The sequence below is a fragment of the Camelus bactrianus genome, chromosome 2 (assembly GCF_048773025.1).
Source record: "Camelus bactrianus isolate YW-2024 breed Bactrian camel chromosome 2, ASM4877302v1, whole genome shotgun sequence".
NCBI lineage: Eukaryota > Metazoa > Chordata > Mammalia > Artiodactyla > Camelidae > Camelus > Camelus bactrianus.
The window spans coordinates 118171085-118188991 of record NC_133540.1 but is presented as its reverse complement, the minus strand read 5'-3'; the positions used below and the strand labels follow the sequence as shown (position 1 = coordinate 118188991).

The window sequence follows — 17907 nt, the reverse complement described above, 5'->3', positions numbered from 1 at the left end:
ATGAGAGGTGGGATGGTTTCTGGCAAAAAGACAACACACGATGCACAAATGTGAGTAGTACCGGAAGTTGTCAAGTGACAGAATGTGAATTCCTGATACACAGTAAGTGCTCAGTAACTATCCACTGAATGAATTCATGGAGGACAGTTGCTGCAATAGAAGTCAAAGCTCCATCCTCATGTGGATATGAAATGGGACGGACTCCACCATCTCGGACACACTACTGCCATCATCGTGGAGCCATCTTTGAATTCAATAAGCCAGGTACCCACACAAGACAATAAGCCAAGTGCACAGGACTGTTAGATAAAAGGTTTCCTTCATCCCACTCAAAGATAACTCAGTTAGAATGCAGGAAAACCAAAAAAGGTTTCTAGGCCACCTCCTGACTCTCCCTCTGGATTTCAAGCTCCCGCTGGGCAGAAGAAATGTCTGATTCATGCCTTTATCTTTCCTGCAGTTTGGGCAGTAGCTGGCCCCACCCCCGGTGGGCAGGTGCCTCTCCTCTGTCTTCACCTCGAGGGTCTGAGATCCCTGGGGTCAGGGATGTGGCTCGTGCATCCATGTGTCCCTCCTCTATCACAGAATCTAGCATTTTGTCAGCCCTTAATGGGTGTTTATTGTTCAAATACACGAATGCCTTGGCATATGGCTAAGAGTCAAACAATTTCCATGTTGATTTGACGATGACAAAGAGAAAGTCTGGGCTTTAAATCTGGAAACCATAACAACTAATAGGTTTTAAGGCTTTAGAGAGTTAGACATTTAGCAAAAGTCATGATTGTTAATCAATGAGCAGCCACAGCTGTATTCTGGAGATGAACCTGGCCATGGGCATCCAGGTCCTTGTTTGAAGACATGTGTATCTGCAGGCAGCTGCTTCCTTTGGGCCTGGACATAGGGGCCTGGGGTTTCCTTACTAGAGCCAACAGCTTCCTACTTTTTCAAGATTGGTGAATTGATATCTCTGTGTTCAGGGGTGAAGAGCACAGATCCTGAAGCCAGATTGCCTGGGTCCCAGTCCCAGATCTGAAATGTACTAGTGATGCGACCTTGGGCAAGTTACAAAACCTTCCTGAGCCTCTGCTACCACACACGTAAGCAGCGGTCATAATACACCGTGGAACCTACCTTGCAAGGTTGTTGTGAGGACTGGATGTGTTAATACACGTACATTAGGGAATAAGCACCACCTCAATCAATGTGAACTACTATTATTCTGTATAGGATAACATTTTTCAGTTCTTGAAGCCCTTTCCTTAGGTCATCTCATTCCATCTGTGGTCATGACCATTGTCCCACCGGATCGGGTAAGTAGAACACAGCTGATGGTTGCAGAGGAGGGACTTGAACTCCATTCTCTGTCTCCTGGGCTAAAGCTCACCCCATCCGTCCTCCTGCTCTCCCACTGGCTTAAAACCAAGATCTTTGTTTCAATCTATGGGACTGTTGGGATCCAGCCCAAATATGCACTTTGTCTCAGCTGTGATTCAATGACAACTCTGCCTGGTGGCAAACTTGCAGCACCTTTGGGGACTGCTGGGCACATAGCACTCCATAAAATACGTGTGTCTCCTCCAGAATGCCACAGTTCTTGCAAAAGCAGAGAGAATCCAAACATAAGACTAATGATTAAAAATGAGACCAGGGAAACACTTCTGACTCTTGCCTTTTCAGCAAATACCCCGTTCCACCAAGAGTGACAGAAGCATATACTAAGATTCTTCAGCTCCAGACTCCCTGTTGGCCTGCACCCCTACAGGAACCCGCTTGGGAAGTCTGATAAGAATTGTGCGATTTCAGCACAAACTGCGTGATTCTCACCTTGAATAACACAATGGCGTAGTCGTATATTAACGCGGGGTCCTCAGTCTCCAGGGCGCCCTTGGCGTACCACTCGATGGCCGCTTCCGGGTTCTTGGCCACACCTTGCTGGCCCCAGAACAGCATCTGGGCCAACCGTTGCTTCAAGACAGCAGCAATTTAGAATAATGACTTGCCTGTGCAATGCTTAACATGAAAGACTTTAAAGGCAGTGGGGGTGGGGAGAGGGCAAACCTAGTTTAAAATGGTTTTCTATTGAGACGCAAGAGTTAGGTAGACATGTGTCATTTTCCTACCGAGGACCAAAGCCCTGAAGGTGAACTTGTATAAATACAAGTCCTTAACATGAGCTGGAAATGGGGTATGTGTGTGTGCGTGTGTGTGAATGAATCTATGGCACCCAGACCAGAGCTGGATGGAACTTGGTCAACAAACACGCTATCTCCTCTCCTTTGGGAGGTACTGCCCATCCTCTTGCTCCGGTGAGCGGTGTGGCCAGTGCACATCCGTACTGGTTAGGGTGCCTCCGACAGCACCAGTCTCCTCCTATCCCAGTGTCTGTCCCTGTGGTTGGCTCCACTGCAGACTTGAGGTTGGGAGTCTTTGCGGGTAGGGACCTCAAGAGGTTGTTTGTCTGCCCTTGTCCCCTCAGCTCCCACCCAGCAGAACTCACCAGAAACTTACAGAAGCTACCCATCTAAGATTCCCTGACTGAAGGAAGAGGTGTCCACTGTTAGGAAAGTTCATGCACGCTCTGGGGCACTCAGGAAACGGCTGTGGCAGTGCTGTTTCTGGACTATGCGCTGGATTTGCTGCCTGCACTAGAAAGGCTGCAGCCTGGCACAGACCCCGGGAAGGGGACCCAAGCAACGCTTGTTAACATTCTGGTCCTTCGTGGGCCCCTTATTGTCTTTCCTTCTTTCTAGCTCTCTTTTCATCTCCTTCTCTTCTCTTTCACCTCCCTTCCCCACCAAGAAATTAAACTTTGTAACTTCCAGGAAAGCATCTCCTGAGATGCTAAGAAAACCTTGAAGGAGGAATGGGAGATCCGTTACTACAGGGACTCTGAAGTGTTTGATTGACAATGCGTTTGTTCTTTGGTTTTCTTTCTCTTTCTCATCTCTGGTTTTCTGTCTTCTTAGCAGACCCGGAGGCGCCTCCTGATGCTGTGTGCTCACCAGGAGCACGGAGCAAAAGCTAAATCCATCCTTAGGGAAGGAGGTGTCTTCCCTCCGGTGCCATCAGCCTTAGCTGGCTCTCATAAAGTCTTTTCTTCACAGTGGAATCAGGCAAGAAGTCAGATAGGGGACATTGTCCCAGCCCCCTGTCCTTTCTTGTACCTCTTACAAGTCCATCCAAAAGACATGTTCAAGAGACAAGGTTGGTCCTCTTGGTCTGTCATGCCAGATTTTCCCTCATTCTCCTAGCTGACTTTGTGGCCTTCTTCTCAATGCCCATCTAATCTCTCCTACACCCCAAGATGCTTTTTAATATTTCCTTTTATTTTATTGTTTATTGTGGCTCTCTCCCCTCTAGGTGCTGGGTTGGACTACATTTCCAGCCCACTCGAAGTCAAGAGTGACCAACTGACTCGCTTTGGCCAATGAAATGTGAGAAGTGACTCATGCTCCTTCGGAGCAGAAGGATTAAGAGCCACCCTGTGATGTGTCACGCCGTTGCCCTGTTGCAATGGCTTTGGAAGCGGGTGTTTTGGGCTCCCAGGGGACTATGAGAGCACAGCCCATGCCAACCCCTATGGGACGGGCACATGAGCAACAATAAGCTGGCGTTGTGCTAAGCTGCTAGGTTTGGGTTATTTTGCTACCAAGGCGTAACCCAGTCTATCATGGCTGAGAGAATTTCCAAGACAGTGGATTGCATTTTTTACCTGAGCTGCTGCGTTGCCTCGGGTAGCTTCATGCTTCAGCCACATAAAGACGTCTCCATCTTCTTTGGTTTGTACCTTGAGTATTTCATCATCTTTTAGTCTAATTGTTTCAACATATGCCTAAAAAAGAAGGAAGGGAGGGAGGGAGGAAGTAAGGAAGGCAGGAAGAAAGGCAAGAAAAGAGGGAGGGAGTGGGGAGGGGAAGAAGGGAGAATGAAAATCTCTAAATGATACGGCATGCAAAAAAATGACATTATTCTTAAACTAGCAATTTCTCAAGCAAAAACTATATGAATAATTAAAATATAAGGTGTGTCCACAGTGCCGTAAGATCAAACCCTTTTTAAATGAATGTTTCACATGTCATGTATCTAAACGGGGATTTTTGTTCCTATCAAAGTTGCCTGAAGAGGACAAAGTTTATTTCACCTCTGCCTCCATCACTCCAGCTGGCGTGGAAGTTCACTTCTGGGCCGCCAGTTTCAGAGCCAGATTACCCACAGCATCATAAAAGGTAAATCAATATTTTTCTAAGTATAACCTTATTACTTTTTTTTTATCCCAAAGTGTTATTATCCTGCATGACTAACCCTTTTTATTTAGCAGGCTCAGCCTCAAATGTCTTTCGGCTATTTCCCAAAATTAAATCTACTCTGAAAAAAAGAGGGCACGTCGACTCTGAGGACGTGAGCAAGAAGGGGCTGGAGGCACTAAAGGCGAACTGAAGGGAAGGTTCACCAAATGTTCTGAATTTGCACACAGCCTCCCAGGTATCTGCCTCCTTTGAAGAAAATAACTCATTTTTATGTATACATTTTGGCTGTTTATCCAAAAAATGGTCCTGCCATTTTAGTCTCCCCTTACATAAAATGAACTCTATCCAACCGTGAGGGATCCCAGCCCAGAGCATGCCACGGGCACATGGTGACAAAAACTGGATGTGGATGAGTTTGGGAAAGAAGCCTCAGAGAACAAGGCACCAGGCCTGATTTCCCCCCTGACCTTTTCTGTTTGTCAGGGAAGAAAAGTACTTAGATTCACAAACTCTATCCTGCAGCCCCATTTGCGACAAGGTCGCTCAGCTGCCTCCTCCACTGCGGCCCCTTGGAGCCAGAGGTGCCTATCAGGGGCAATAGGGGGCCGACTTGGGGACAGTGCTAGGACGCAGAACCCAGCGGGTATCAATTCTTGCTGGATGGTGAACCTTAAGATGCCACCGAGCAAAGAGCAACAATTAGAATAGTGATGCCCACTACCTTTTATTGAAACCAACTATGTGCAGGGTGTTTAATGAATGTTTTTTCATTTAATCCTCACAACAGGGCCGTGACCTAAATACCACTGTCCTCAATTTATAGGCAAAGGAACTGAGGTTCGGAAGGTGAAACCATGAACTCAAGGTCACGTTGTAGAGGTGGCCCGGGAGGCCAGAATGGCCTGATTCCAAAGACAGGGCTCTGACCGGCTCCCCTACAATGTCGCCCTCTAGCGGGAAGGCCATGGAACCCGGCCTGGGCACCAGCCTCTCTCACCTAGATTCTTCGCCAAGTGCATGGCCAAGGAGCAGGCGCTGCAGCTCAGACTCCAGGGGAGACTGTTGCTGTGATGAGCCTGGAATAGGGCTGGAGTTTGGGCTTCTCAAACAATGGAATCCTCAGCTAGATTTTTTTTGTTCAATTGGAGATTTGGGGTGTTTGGATTTGGGTTTTTGTTTTTTTCTTTTCCTTATTTTGTTTCTACCTCTTAACTTTGTCATGGGACTTAAGTGAAAGACATAACATATGAAGACACAGTTCCTATCCTGCAAGGATTTATACTCTTAGACATTTCTGCCACTCTCTGGCAGTGATGATACATCACACCGGCAAGGACTATGCGCCAGGCACTGTTCTAATTGCTTTGCCCAGATTGGCTCACTGCATCTCTGTAACCTCATAAGACAGTCACTATCAATATCCCCATTTCACAGATGTGGAAACCAAGGCCCAGAGAGGTTAAATAACTATCTAAGGTCATATGTTTAGTTCTTTAAACTTAGGAATCAAACCCAGGCTGGCTATGGGGCTGACTGTCCTCCGTCAGCCTCCTCACCCTGCAAAGGACTCGTGCGTCTGGGAGGAAGCCAACAGTGGGCTGTTTCATCATCTCCCCTGTATACCCTGAGTTCCAGCTAACAGTGTTGAGGGGAGTTCTTGGCAAAGGCCATGCTTCCAGAGGGCCTGAGCAACCATGCATTACTCTGAAGAAGTAACACTTTTATCTTTTATACCGCTGTCCCCTGACCTAGCCCCCTCCTGCTCCTCTGGGTAGGACCATAGATCCTGGCAGCAGGGCGGGGTCATTGAGAGCACGGCTCTTCACATCAGACTCAGGGGACATGGATTCTAACTTGTCACTAACTACCTGTGGACCGTGGGCCACTAACTCTATTTATCTGAGACTGAGATTCCACAACCGTAAAACAGAGCTTAACAGGTACCTGCTATACCAAAAGCACTCAACCTCTTAGCCACTATTTTTTATAGTTCGAAGAGTTAGAAGCACCTAGGTTCAAATCTAGGCTCTGCTATTCATTTGCAGTGTGTCTTTGGGCAAGTTCTTTGGCTTCTCTAAGTCTCGGTTGCACCATCTGTAAAATGGGAACCATACCTGAACTGACCTCATAGAGCTGTCTGTGAGAGATCTTATCAGCGCATCTGGCACACGGTAAGCTCTCAGGAATGGCAACTCATCATTTTTTAGGTCCTTATTTCACACTAACATGGAAAAGGCTAATGGCAATTTAGAACGTTACCTTTTCTGTTGGTGTTTGCAGTTTTGCACAGCTCCAAGCCTCACCTTGTGGAGCTAAAGATCTAAGAGAATTTGATGCTTCTGAAGATGGGAAGGATAGATTTGAGGAGTGGGTGCTGGGACCGGAAACATTTGAGAGAGTTACAGTGTGTGTTGGGCTCCGCTTAGCATACATTATATGGACTCTCTTATTCACACTGTAACAACCACGCGAGGTGTAGACCATCCTGGCAACCGCTTTACGGGTGAAAACTGTGCAGGGAGAGAGAAGCAACTGGAATTATCAAAACTGCACACCCAGTGAGCAGCAGATCTGGGACCTGGAGCCTCACCACAACTGCCTTCGTCAGCCAGGCAGGTGGCCATGTCTTCACAGTTGTGAGGTCACCACAGTGGCAACCGGCACCAGGTCAGGGCCATGAACCCAGAGCTTTCTGTGAAATCCAACCATCTACAAAGACATCTGATGAAAGAACGTCCCTAAAAGGGAGCAGCGCTGGGTTGTTTGTCCAGCAAACAGTTTGAGACCAGGGAATGATGCTTCAGATGGGAAAGTAACCAATCCCGAAAGAGGCGTGGTGTGGAGAAGCCACAGTGGGGGTGAGGGTGGGGGCAGAGCTGAGAGATGCTGGCAGGGACCCAGTCCCAGACTGACCAGTTCTGGGATCTTTTGTGACTCCAGGGTGTTCTTTCTGTTGCTATGTTATGAAATCAACGTCTCTGGAACGAGCAGTTCATCTCCTACACCGCAGGGTTAGAACCCACTGACCAGGTTAGAGGAGGTCCAACATCCGGAGACTCTGAGTCCTTAGACCCCACCCCGGACCCAGCGTCAGGGAAGGCTCCACCCTGTCCCAGGGACGCTGACACTTCGCATGCTTTACCTCCGCGCTCTCTGCTCAGCCTACAGGCTACAAGGGCAGTGTTCTCAGCATGTCTGCTGTCTGCCACTGCTCACAGGAGAGGTAGGACAGAGGGCAGAGCGGGGAGGGGGCTAGAAGGGTGAAGGATGTGGTGGCCTTTGCAGCTGGGAAGCAAAGGCTCTCAGCGGCCCCCCACTTTTCAGAGTATCTGCATTCTCTGAAGTTGTGAAATACAACGGCTCAGCCAGCACTCCCAGGAACGCAGGAGCAGGGTAATTTCAGAGCCTACACTTAAACCACCCTCTCTCTCAGGGCCTGTGGGAAGCACCATAAGGAGCCCTCCTCTGAGAGCATTTAAAGTCAGCTTTAATGTTTGGCTCCTAATAGGGGATGTGGGTTTTCTCTGTTGAAATTTAACATTTTAGGAATTTTAAAGTAAGAATGGAGGAATATCAGTTGTAATGATGGAGAGATAGGGCATCAAGTACCCAGGATTCCCCAAATGGGGGAGGCCCCATGCTGAATACAAGAGAGGCGGAGCTGAAGGCCAAGTGCCCTGGGTCCTTGCTGTTGACAGTGAACACTGGTCACATCAAAAAGCACCAGAGAGTCAACAAGACATCATGATCACTTTACATCTGTTACTGGATGCTCTGCACTCTCATCCTATCCATCACCCCATCTGTAAACAGTGAGTGCCAACTACATGTCCACACAGTGCTGGGCACTGGCAACACTGATGTGAAGATACAAGGTGCCTGTCTCGGGGAGCTCACAGTCTACTGGGAGAGCCGGCTCTGAGACCCTGTACACAGCAGCCATCACAGTGCCCGGGTACCATGACGGCACAGCAAAGGGGAGAGCCAGGGAGGAGGTGACGTCTGAGCCCAGGTTCTAGCAGGAGGAGGAGTCTGCAGACAGGAAAAGGCGAGTGGGCGTGGAGAAAGCAGGCAGAGGAGACCCAGGAGGGCCAGGGGTGTGAACAGCATGGTGTGACCATAGACTTGGTATTTCCAGAGGGCAGATCAAGCAGGGATTGCTGAGAACTGAGGCTGGGGAAGCAGAGAGAAACCAGATCAAGGAACAACTCCTGTGCCAAGTGACGAGCGGGACTTAGTGCTTCCGGGTCAGTCCTTCTCAACACTGATTGCACGTTAGATCATCCGAAGAGCTGTCTAAAAGTACACGTACACGTGTGCATATTACATGACTGGGACCACCCTCTGTCCCTTCCACAGGACATGGGGTGGAGCTGCACAGAGGTGCTCTCTGAGCCCCCACACAACTCTGATGTATAGCCACGCTGGGAATCTCCACTGCCAACAGCCCCCTTCGGCCTCGGTGGGAAGAGAATGGGAAGGGACAAGACTGGCGACAGAAAGGCCAGTTAGGAGGTGGGTTCATAGGCCAGGATCGCCATTACAAAGTACACAGACCGCGTGTGGCTTAAACAATAGAACTGTATTTTCTTACACTTCTGGAGGCTGGGAGCCCAAGATCAAGATGCTGGCAGGTTTAGGTTCTTCTGAGGCCCCTCTGCTTAGCTGTGTCCTCACATGTTCCTCTGTTTCATCTGTGTCTTAGTCTCCTCTCCTTGTAAGGACACCAGTCACACTGGAGCAGGGCCACTTAATGACTCCATTGTAACTTCATTATCTCTTTAATGGCCCTAGTTCCAAATACAGTGTCCCACTCTGGGATACGAGGGGGTGGGGGGTACTTAGGGCTTAAACATATGAATTTAGGGGTCAGTTCATCCAGGAGGCTGTCACAGTGGCTCCAGGGAGAGACGATGGACAACTGTGGGTGGCGGCAGCACGTTGGATGGAAATGGGAGGAGAGAGAAATCAGCATGTAAAGCTGTCAGGGATTACGACTGACAGGGTGATGGGGGGATCCGAGATGACCCCCAGGTGACCCCCCAGTTGCTGATATGGACGATGCTGTCATCGGTTGAGGTGTTGTAGGGAACGGAGGGGAGGAGATGCTGTGTTTCCTTTGGGGTGTGTTAAGATTGAAGATGGGGTTGTAAAAAAAAGGTTTGCATGCCATCAGCATGTGGAGGGCTGTTGGAACTAGGGGTGTGGGTGAGACCCCTCAACCCTCTAGAAGATGTAGAGAGAGAAGCCTGAGGACCAAAGCTTTTGGAAGAGCGAATTCTGAGGAGTGAAGAGAATGAGAACTCATTTGTGATGAAGCCACAAAAACAAGCCAAAAAAAACAAAAAACCGAAAAACAAAAAACCTCCTAGCATCTTCTTTGTCTTTAAGCTGAAGCAGAGTCTCCCTAAATCATCAAGAAGTGACGTGAAACAAGATTACTAATAAAGAAAATGAAATGATGTGAACCACGAGTTACATAAAAGGGAAAATGAAACAAGAATCAAGAAGGAAGTTACTGACGGATCCTTGGTTTGTTAATTAGAGGTCTGGTTTTCCTTATTTCCTCATTTGTTATGTGCCACTGTTGAATTAATAGATTTCTCAACAAAAAGACATTTAAATCAACGTATGACACCTGCTGAAATTCTCCAGAAGCCATTAATTACACATTCTTAAGAAAATGAGCTACGATACAACTCTTCTAACTGTATAATTCCTATCTATGAGTCTTAATCATACGACTTCCCAGCTGCAAGATAGATCATCTCTATTCATCTTCTCTGGTTCTGACCAATTAAACATTTTCTTTCATAATCATAACATTTCATATGCCAAATCTTCAAAAGAAAAGGGGCTTGTTAGCAACATACCATTTCCCGTTGCTAATTTATGCTGCATGAGAATTCCTGAAAGTACAGTATATACATATAGGACACTATTAACACATTCAGGCTTAGCAGAACAATGGCAATATTATTTTGTAGCTTGATTTCGTATGCATGTGTTTTCAGAATAATTTTTTTTCCAAAAAGCTTTTATCAATTAACAAATTAATTCCTGTCAAATTGAGGGCAAATTTTGCACGTAGCGTATATACGCTGAGAGAATGCAGATGGCAATAAGAGTGTGTCAGTTCATTCAGAAGAAATCATTATCTTCTAAAGGAGTTAGAATGTCTCTATAGACAGGCTCTTGGTGTTTTATATCTTGACTCATGTTTAATGTTCACTGACAACATATATCTTTGAGTTGTTTATTTCATAACTATCCAGTGGCCACTGTAGATTTCTTTTCCAGAAACCATTTATTCTCAATCATCAAAGCACGAGTCTTCTGCACTGGGGGTTTCTGAGTGCACTGCAGCAGCAGTGCAGGGAACAGTAAGTGGTCTGGCTCCAGTAGCTGCTCTGCCTAAGATTCCACTATCCTGACCTGTCCCCTAGGCTCACCAAACATAAGCAGGCAAATCAACAGTTTATGGCCTAGGGGAGGGTATAGCTCAGTGGTAAAGTGCATGCCTAGCATGCTGTGAGGTCCTGGGTTCAATCCCCAGTACCTCCATAAAAAAGATAAATAAACCTAACTACCCCCAGAAAAATTAAAAAAAAAAAGTTTATGGTCTAGACCAGAGCCAAACCCAATCAGGCAGTAACCAACTGTCAATGACTGCACAAACCCAGCAACCCACTGGTTTATATATTGTCTCTGGCAGAGTTGAGTGGTTGCAATAGTGACTATAAAAACAAAGCCTAAAATATTTACTATCCGGCCTTTTACAGGAAAAAATGGCCAACTCCCGGCACAGACCTCTGTGCATTTCTCAACTCAACTACCTCAAGTGTTATGACCATCAAGACAATTTAAATCCATTCTGGAGAAAGAGATACAGAAAAACACATTCCAAGAAGCTGACCACGTCATAGTCCACTCCTACTGGGTGCCACCATCTAAAAGGAACTTTCTTTCTATTCTTACAGTGTCACCTTTATTTACACCCTTTTATTCACGATCCCCAAAACAAACCATCAGTTGGTCTCATGTAGCACATTACATTTTCTGGGCAAAATACGAGCCACTGATTTCTTTCCCTAACGAGCCTGCAAAATGAGGGGCTGGAGTTAGAGCCCCTCATCCAGCCCTTAATCCGGGATGGGGCAGAGTCTTTAAACCTTGCCTACTGTCGGTCACCTGGGAGCACTGCACTAGCAAGGCTCATGCTATGGGCCTGATGCTCCTCAAGGTGCCTGGCAGCAGGGACATAGCTGTGATGGAGGTGGCTTCCTTGTACTGTAGACCCTGCTTGCTTGTCATGTATTGATAGGAGCCCTTGGCTTACTGCCCTCACCCAATTCAACCCAATCTCTCCTAACATCTCCAGACCCCAACTTCCCACGGTCTTGGAACAAAGACAAAATACCTATGTTTCTGGTATACACTTTTTTTTTCAAAATCAAAATCTGTCCAGAGCCGTATTTACCCTTCCCATACCGGTCCTCCCACTCACGGAAAGCTTTTCATGCATGGGTGCAGGACTGTTCCTGCATTCAGCCGGAGAACACAGTGAGTAACTATGAACTGGAGAATGCAAGAAAGGTTTCCTTTCCATTGGATTCTGCTCATACTCTGAAGGCCAGGGAATAAAGCAGCCACAGGTGCAGACACTTTATAAAATTGTTCAGGAAGCCCTCGTAAGCAGGACCATAACCATGTCCACCCGCTTCTCTCTTGTACCTGATCTCCTTGCAGCGTGTGCTGGTCAAGGGGTGTCTTCGTGGCAATGTTGCTGTAGTAAGCATAGGACAGCTCCCAGTCCAGGGGGTAGTGATCAATGCCCTGGTAGTGTTTGTACCCAAGGTTCATCGAAGACAGCCTCTCACTGCCCTGGCCTCCAATCAAACTATACAACATGCCCTGTTGGGGAGAAATTGACAGCGTTCACAAGAGTGTAGAAAAGGGTCATAAAATCCTAAGGCTAAAAGGTCATCTGCTCCATCCCTCTATAGGTGCCTAGTCATTCCAGAAACACATTAAATGTACCTTCTAAAAAACACTTGTGAAAAGAAGCCACAAAAGTTTCCACATGGTTTACAAATTTCCAGCTATTTGTCCTCCTCCATGTCTAACAGCTTAGAATTCCTTTGTTCTTTTCTTAGTGCAAACAGCGGTCTTCCCCTGACTTATCTCACAGTGTCTCTTTATGTCTCTGCCAACTGTTCTAGGGATCCTGGTCTGCTTCAGCTACGTCACCTACGGCCAGACGATCTGACTAGTGGGCCGTGTCCAGCCTCATACTCTCAGAACATCAGGGTTGGGAAGTCTTTGGCGATCAACCGGTCCAACAACCTCATTTCAGAGTTGAAGTCTCATGTCCTTGGCTTACCAGCCACTCTGTGGCAGAGACAAGGCTAGAATCTTCCGCACTCTTCCACCTTGGCGGGGATTACCTGAGGGACTCGGGAAAGCATGCCATCAGTTAACAAGCTTCTATGAGCCAGAGACACGCAAAAAGAAGGAACAGGGGACCAACTGGGAAGGCCTAAGCAGTCTGAGTCTCTTCAAATCCAGGGCGAACAACCGCGTGTACAAATACAGTAACTGAAAGTGGTCGGGGGCCATTTAGCAGCGCTTACAACAGCGTGATTCCAAATGTTAGAACGGTTGCATAATAAACTCGGGATCAACACCATGAAAGAAACTGTCTGGTATGACTTTTATTTTATTTATTTTATTTTATTTTAATGGCAGAAGGCTGGATGCGACAATACTTGGCTTAGAGGTCCAAATTACGGCACTTAGCTAAAAGGTCATTTGGGATAATGGACCCACAGCCAGAACAGTTACAAGAATTGGGTAAGAGGCAGCTGTTCTTGAAGGACTGGGATGCTGGTAAGCCCCGCCCGGACTATTTCTTCAACAGTGTGCCAGTCATATCCCCATGCCTAGGCCCCGAAAGGGATGAAGCGCCCTTTTTCACTCACCAAAAGCAGCAGATCCTGCACTTGACACAGCCCTAGGCTGTTTTTCTTGAGTGTAAAGATTTTAAAGGACTCCAGGGAGCATGAACACGTCCACTTCCACCAGGGGCATGAGGGCATTACTCTGCAAATATAACGCAGGTGACTGATGTTCCTGGAACCCGTGAAATACTCTACCTGCAGCTGATCCCGGGGTACGTTTAATCCAGTTTCATAGAAGACTGCGAGGTAGTAGGATGCTTTATGGTACCCACAGCAGCTGGCATCCATCAGAAAGGGGACGACAGAGCTAATTTGGTGAAGACCATCAACACTGGAGAGTCTCTTAACAGCCTTCTCGAATATCCTCCCACCGATTTCTAATACAGATTCATTTTGGTTCCTTGGCACTGTAAATAACACAATTCACAGCACACACAATTAACTACCACGGAATCGACATGGCTTTAAGAAGAAGTGGGAAAAGCCAATTAAACTACCTGAGTTATTAATATGACTGGGCCTGCAGTGCCTTGATATATACCACCTTCCAGGGAGGTAAATCAAACCCTTGGGGGATGCCAGGATGTCATTCTGTAAATAGCTTTTCCTCGGGCTCTAAATGACAGCCTAGTATCCAGGGGAAAAGGATGTGCCTTCTAGAGCTGAGAGAGTACCTCAAGAGAGTAATTTACTCAGTGTAACTCCCCACCAAATCAGGACCACCGAAACTGCAGAGAGACTTTTTTTTTCGCCTCTAAGACTCTGAGGAAGAGTGTGTTTTATCTCAGAAATAGTTCCTAGGTGCTGCTCTAAAAAGTTGAGCACAAGAACCTTATTTTGAGATGCTTTCTTATCATTTTTTGCCTCCAGGTTTTCTTGCAGGTTTCTAAATACAATAAAAAGAATGAGTCAACTTTTATTGAGGGCTTATAAGATGCCCAATAGTGGGTTGGGTGTCTTATGCAAATTACGTCATGGAATCCAAAACAATTTTATGAGGCAGGTACTATTATTAGTGTCCTCATTTTTCAGATGAGGAGATTGAAGCCTGGAGAAGTCAACTAACTTGTCTAAAATTACAGAAGCTGGCAAGTGGCTGAGCCAAACTTAGAATCCAGTTTGGCAGGTCACAAAAGCCAGACTCCCACTCACTCTGCTACACCTACCTCCTGACTAACAGGCAACCAGCTGTCTTAATAAGTACCTTACCACCACGGGCAGAGATCTCTACCTAACCGCTTTAAGCTATATGATACTTCCTTTTACCTAATCCTTCCATAAACTGACAAACAAATTCAAATAAGCAAGTCCTATGGCCCTACAGTGTGTTATAGTCTTTCGAAGTCTGTCTACATTATTCATCTCTATTGTTTATTAATTTAGTCAATGAATGTTTGCTCTTCTATTCTGTTCATCTATTAGATGCTGTGTTACAAAAGGCCATATAGAATTGCACAGGTATTATTTCTATTTAAAGAGATACGGGAAACTGATTCAAAACTAAAATTTTCTCTCCCTAAGAGTTATGTCCAACATTCTTCTTTGGTTTTCTTCATTCCATCTGAAATTACAATGTTACTAACAACTTGCAGGAGGCAACAGGAGACTTTATCAGCACTCCATCAAGGAATAAATAGAGACGAGTTTCCAACGGGGAAAACTCTCAATGGGAGGATTTGAGATTAGATTTAAGGGCAATTCCTTTGCAGAGGTGGATGCTAAACACAGAAGCCAGTGGGACCCACGGATGAAACTGTGAAACTCAAGCCATTATTTATGAGCTGGTGGCAATCCCTTTGGGCACATAGGGGGGCTGCCTGCCCCTGAGAGGGGGGCACATGCCTTTACTTGCTAAGCTGTGGGGAAGAAGCCCAGCCACCACGTCCAGCCAGAGCCAAGGCAGTCCCCTCTTCTGGCTCCGGGAAACCCTCACCCCAGCTCTCTGGGTTTCTGAGAAGCAGCAGCTTGGATCTGCTTTTACTCTCTCCCATCCCAAGCAGCAGGTGCTGAAAAAAAGCCTCTTTACTAAGCAAATGGAGTTTGCTCCATTTTTTTAAATCCCTACAAAATTGCCACACGATATAAAAAAAAGTCAAACAATGTAGATTTGTATAAAACAAAAACAGAAGCCCCTCTCTCCTAATCCTTCTTTAACAGTGAAGACAAAATGTTAAAAGCTTGGTGTATATGCTTCCAGACTTCTCCTTGGCATAGACAATATTCATTACACATCTGTCTGCCCACACACATACACATTTCCTTTCCAAAAAGCTCCCATAGATTCTGACCTGCAACTTTTTTCCCTTATGAATATAATTTACTTTTTATTGAACTATAGTTAATTTACAATATTGTGTTAGTTTCACGTGTACAACAAAATGATTCTGAGATATATGTATATGTATACATATACATTCATTTTCCGATTCTTTTCCATTATAGGTTATGGCAAGATATTGAATATAGTTCCCTGTGCTGTACAGTAAATCCTTGTTGGTTATCTATCAACTTTCTTTTTTACATTAACCACATACCACGAATACCCATCCATGGCAGTCAGAGGCTCATTCTTTCTAAAGTTTCCATAGTATTGCATTCTATAGCAGTGATGTTTTCCCAATCAGTTTTCTACTTTTAGACTCAGGTTGCTTCCAGTGTTTTTGTTATAACCAACTACACAGCCATGAACATCCTTGAGCATTTCCCTCTGCTCGTTTGTTGCGATGGATCTGAATAATAACACCATTTTCCACCAGGAGTCTGGAGATCTCATTTTGGATTTTCCCTTTGCATAGTTGAGAGATGAAATTCATCCTACCCAACACTTAGACAGGATAAGAACCTTGTCCCCTGGATTCAGTACGCCCTGCAGCACTCAGATGGAGTTGCAAAATAAAGCCCACTCCTATTTCTTCGTATATTTACTTTTAAATGCATATTCATCTCAGATGCCCCTTTCTACACATTCTGAGCAAAGAGACATTAACATTTTATTAACAGTTCATCCCAGCCTCACCTGCTCTGCCAAAGACATAACTAAGATGATCAGTTTTGCCTGAGTACCCACGGACATGGGCTTTGTGGGCTCAGAGGAGAGAAGAGACTCCAAACCAAATGAAGCTCCAAATGAAACACTTGCCCTGCTGACCTCTGGCACAGAACCCCAGAAATCATTAGCCGGAGTGCCCATGTAGCTGGGACTGCTGGACGATATGGAGCAGCAGAGGAATCCTTACAAAGCTCAAATCCTTAGCGTGCACACACACAAGACTGCAGACTGAAACGCAGGCAGGTTGAAAAGCCTGCATTATTTCTTTTACCCATTAAAATTCTTAACTCCCCTCAAACATTACCAATCAGTATTTTCTCTGCAAAAGAATCTAGACAATTTTCTGCACTAGTGAATATAATAATAAAATTATAATAATTCTAAAGGAAAACCACTCATTTTGCACATTCTTGAAAGTTCAAATTCCAAATGTGGCACAAAATCAAAGCTCTGATGCCACTGGTGATCTTGTAAAACTGGCAATTTAAAAATCAGTTTACCAAAACTGTTCATTTCACCCATCTGGTTTAGCATATGCATTTTTTTCTAGTCGATCTGTAACTAAAAAACATGCCTTGTTTATGGAGATTAATGATATACCAAAAAACAAACAAAGTAGAAGTAGGAGCCATTTTCCCATTTTCCTTTCTTCCTGCACCAGAAGCCAAGGAAACAAAAGGCACCACCACTGATCAACTCTTGCTATTTTCCAAGTAGCCCAGCAGTTTCTATTTTGCTGTTTTTTCTTTTTTTCCAGCCATGCCATAAGGTCATTGTATGTGCGCTCTTCATTAAAAGAGGCAAAAAGCAGAAAATGAGCAGGTAGTCACATACTGAGGAAGCCAGAGTCGAGTCTGATTGAGAATTCAGGAGGAGAAAGGCAGACTCTTTCCTTGGGAGGGGAACAGGACATCGATAGGAAAGTCATTTTTCGTTCCAAGCTTCCAAAAGGTGTAATGCAACCAGAGTAGAAGTTTGAAAGGCGGGGCGTGGAGTGAAAGGAGAAAATATCATTTAACCAGAAGAGGGAAGATCCTCACTACGTTTCCTAGCCTAAAAAAGCAGGGCACATTCTTCATTTGCATTCTGACTCAGTGAGCCCTGCTGGGTTCCTGAGACCTCAAGAGGTGGCTTACTTCTCTCTCAGAAGTAAACTATTCACAGGGAACTATATTCAATACCTTGTAATAACTTTTAATGAAAAAGAATATGAAAATGAGTATATGTATGTACATGCATGACTGGGACATTGTGCTGTACACCAGAAATTGACACATTGTAACTGACTGTACTTCAATAACAAAAAAGAAGTAAAATATTTGTACTTTTCTATACTGTGCAGGTTTTCTGGTTTTAAACACGTAATTTCTCTCCCTCCCTTCTCCACTCCCTCTCTCCTTCCCTTTCTCTTACTCTCTCTCTCTCTGTATTTTTTTAAATGGTAATATTTGCTTTCTTAAATTAAGACAAAATGAGATAATAGTCCTTCAATGAACAAGAGTAAACATAGCTACGAAAGGACACAGTATCCTGGCATTATTATATAACATCATTGTGTTTCTATCTTTTCCGTGCTCTGCATGCTAGTCTCCAAATAAACAGTGCAACTGTTGGCAAAAATAAGAGTTAGAAACAAGCTAGAATGACCTTA

At 45.4% G+C, this 17907-nt stretch overlaps 1 protein-coding gene across 1 annotated transcript in view; it reads right to left on the bottom strand.

The window, feature by feature from the left end:
- Window positions 1-17907, bottom strand: part of SEL1L3 (SEL1L family member 3) — a 97972-nt gene that overhangs the window by 32943 nt on the left and 47122 nt on the right. Inside the window, exons 10-13 of the mRNA XM_074349618.1 lie at window positions 13403-13614; window positions 11982-12161; window positions 3713-3832; window positions 1825-1965 (exon numbers count right to left, since the gene is read on the bottom strand). Coding sequence (XP_074205719.1) covers window positions 1825-1965; window positions 3713-3832; window positions 11982-12161; window positions 13403-13614 — 653 coding nt within the window. The remainder of the gene's footprint in view (window positions 1-1824; window positions 1966-3712; window positions 3833-11981; window positions 12162-13402; window positions 13615-17907) is intronic.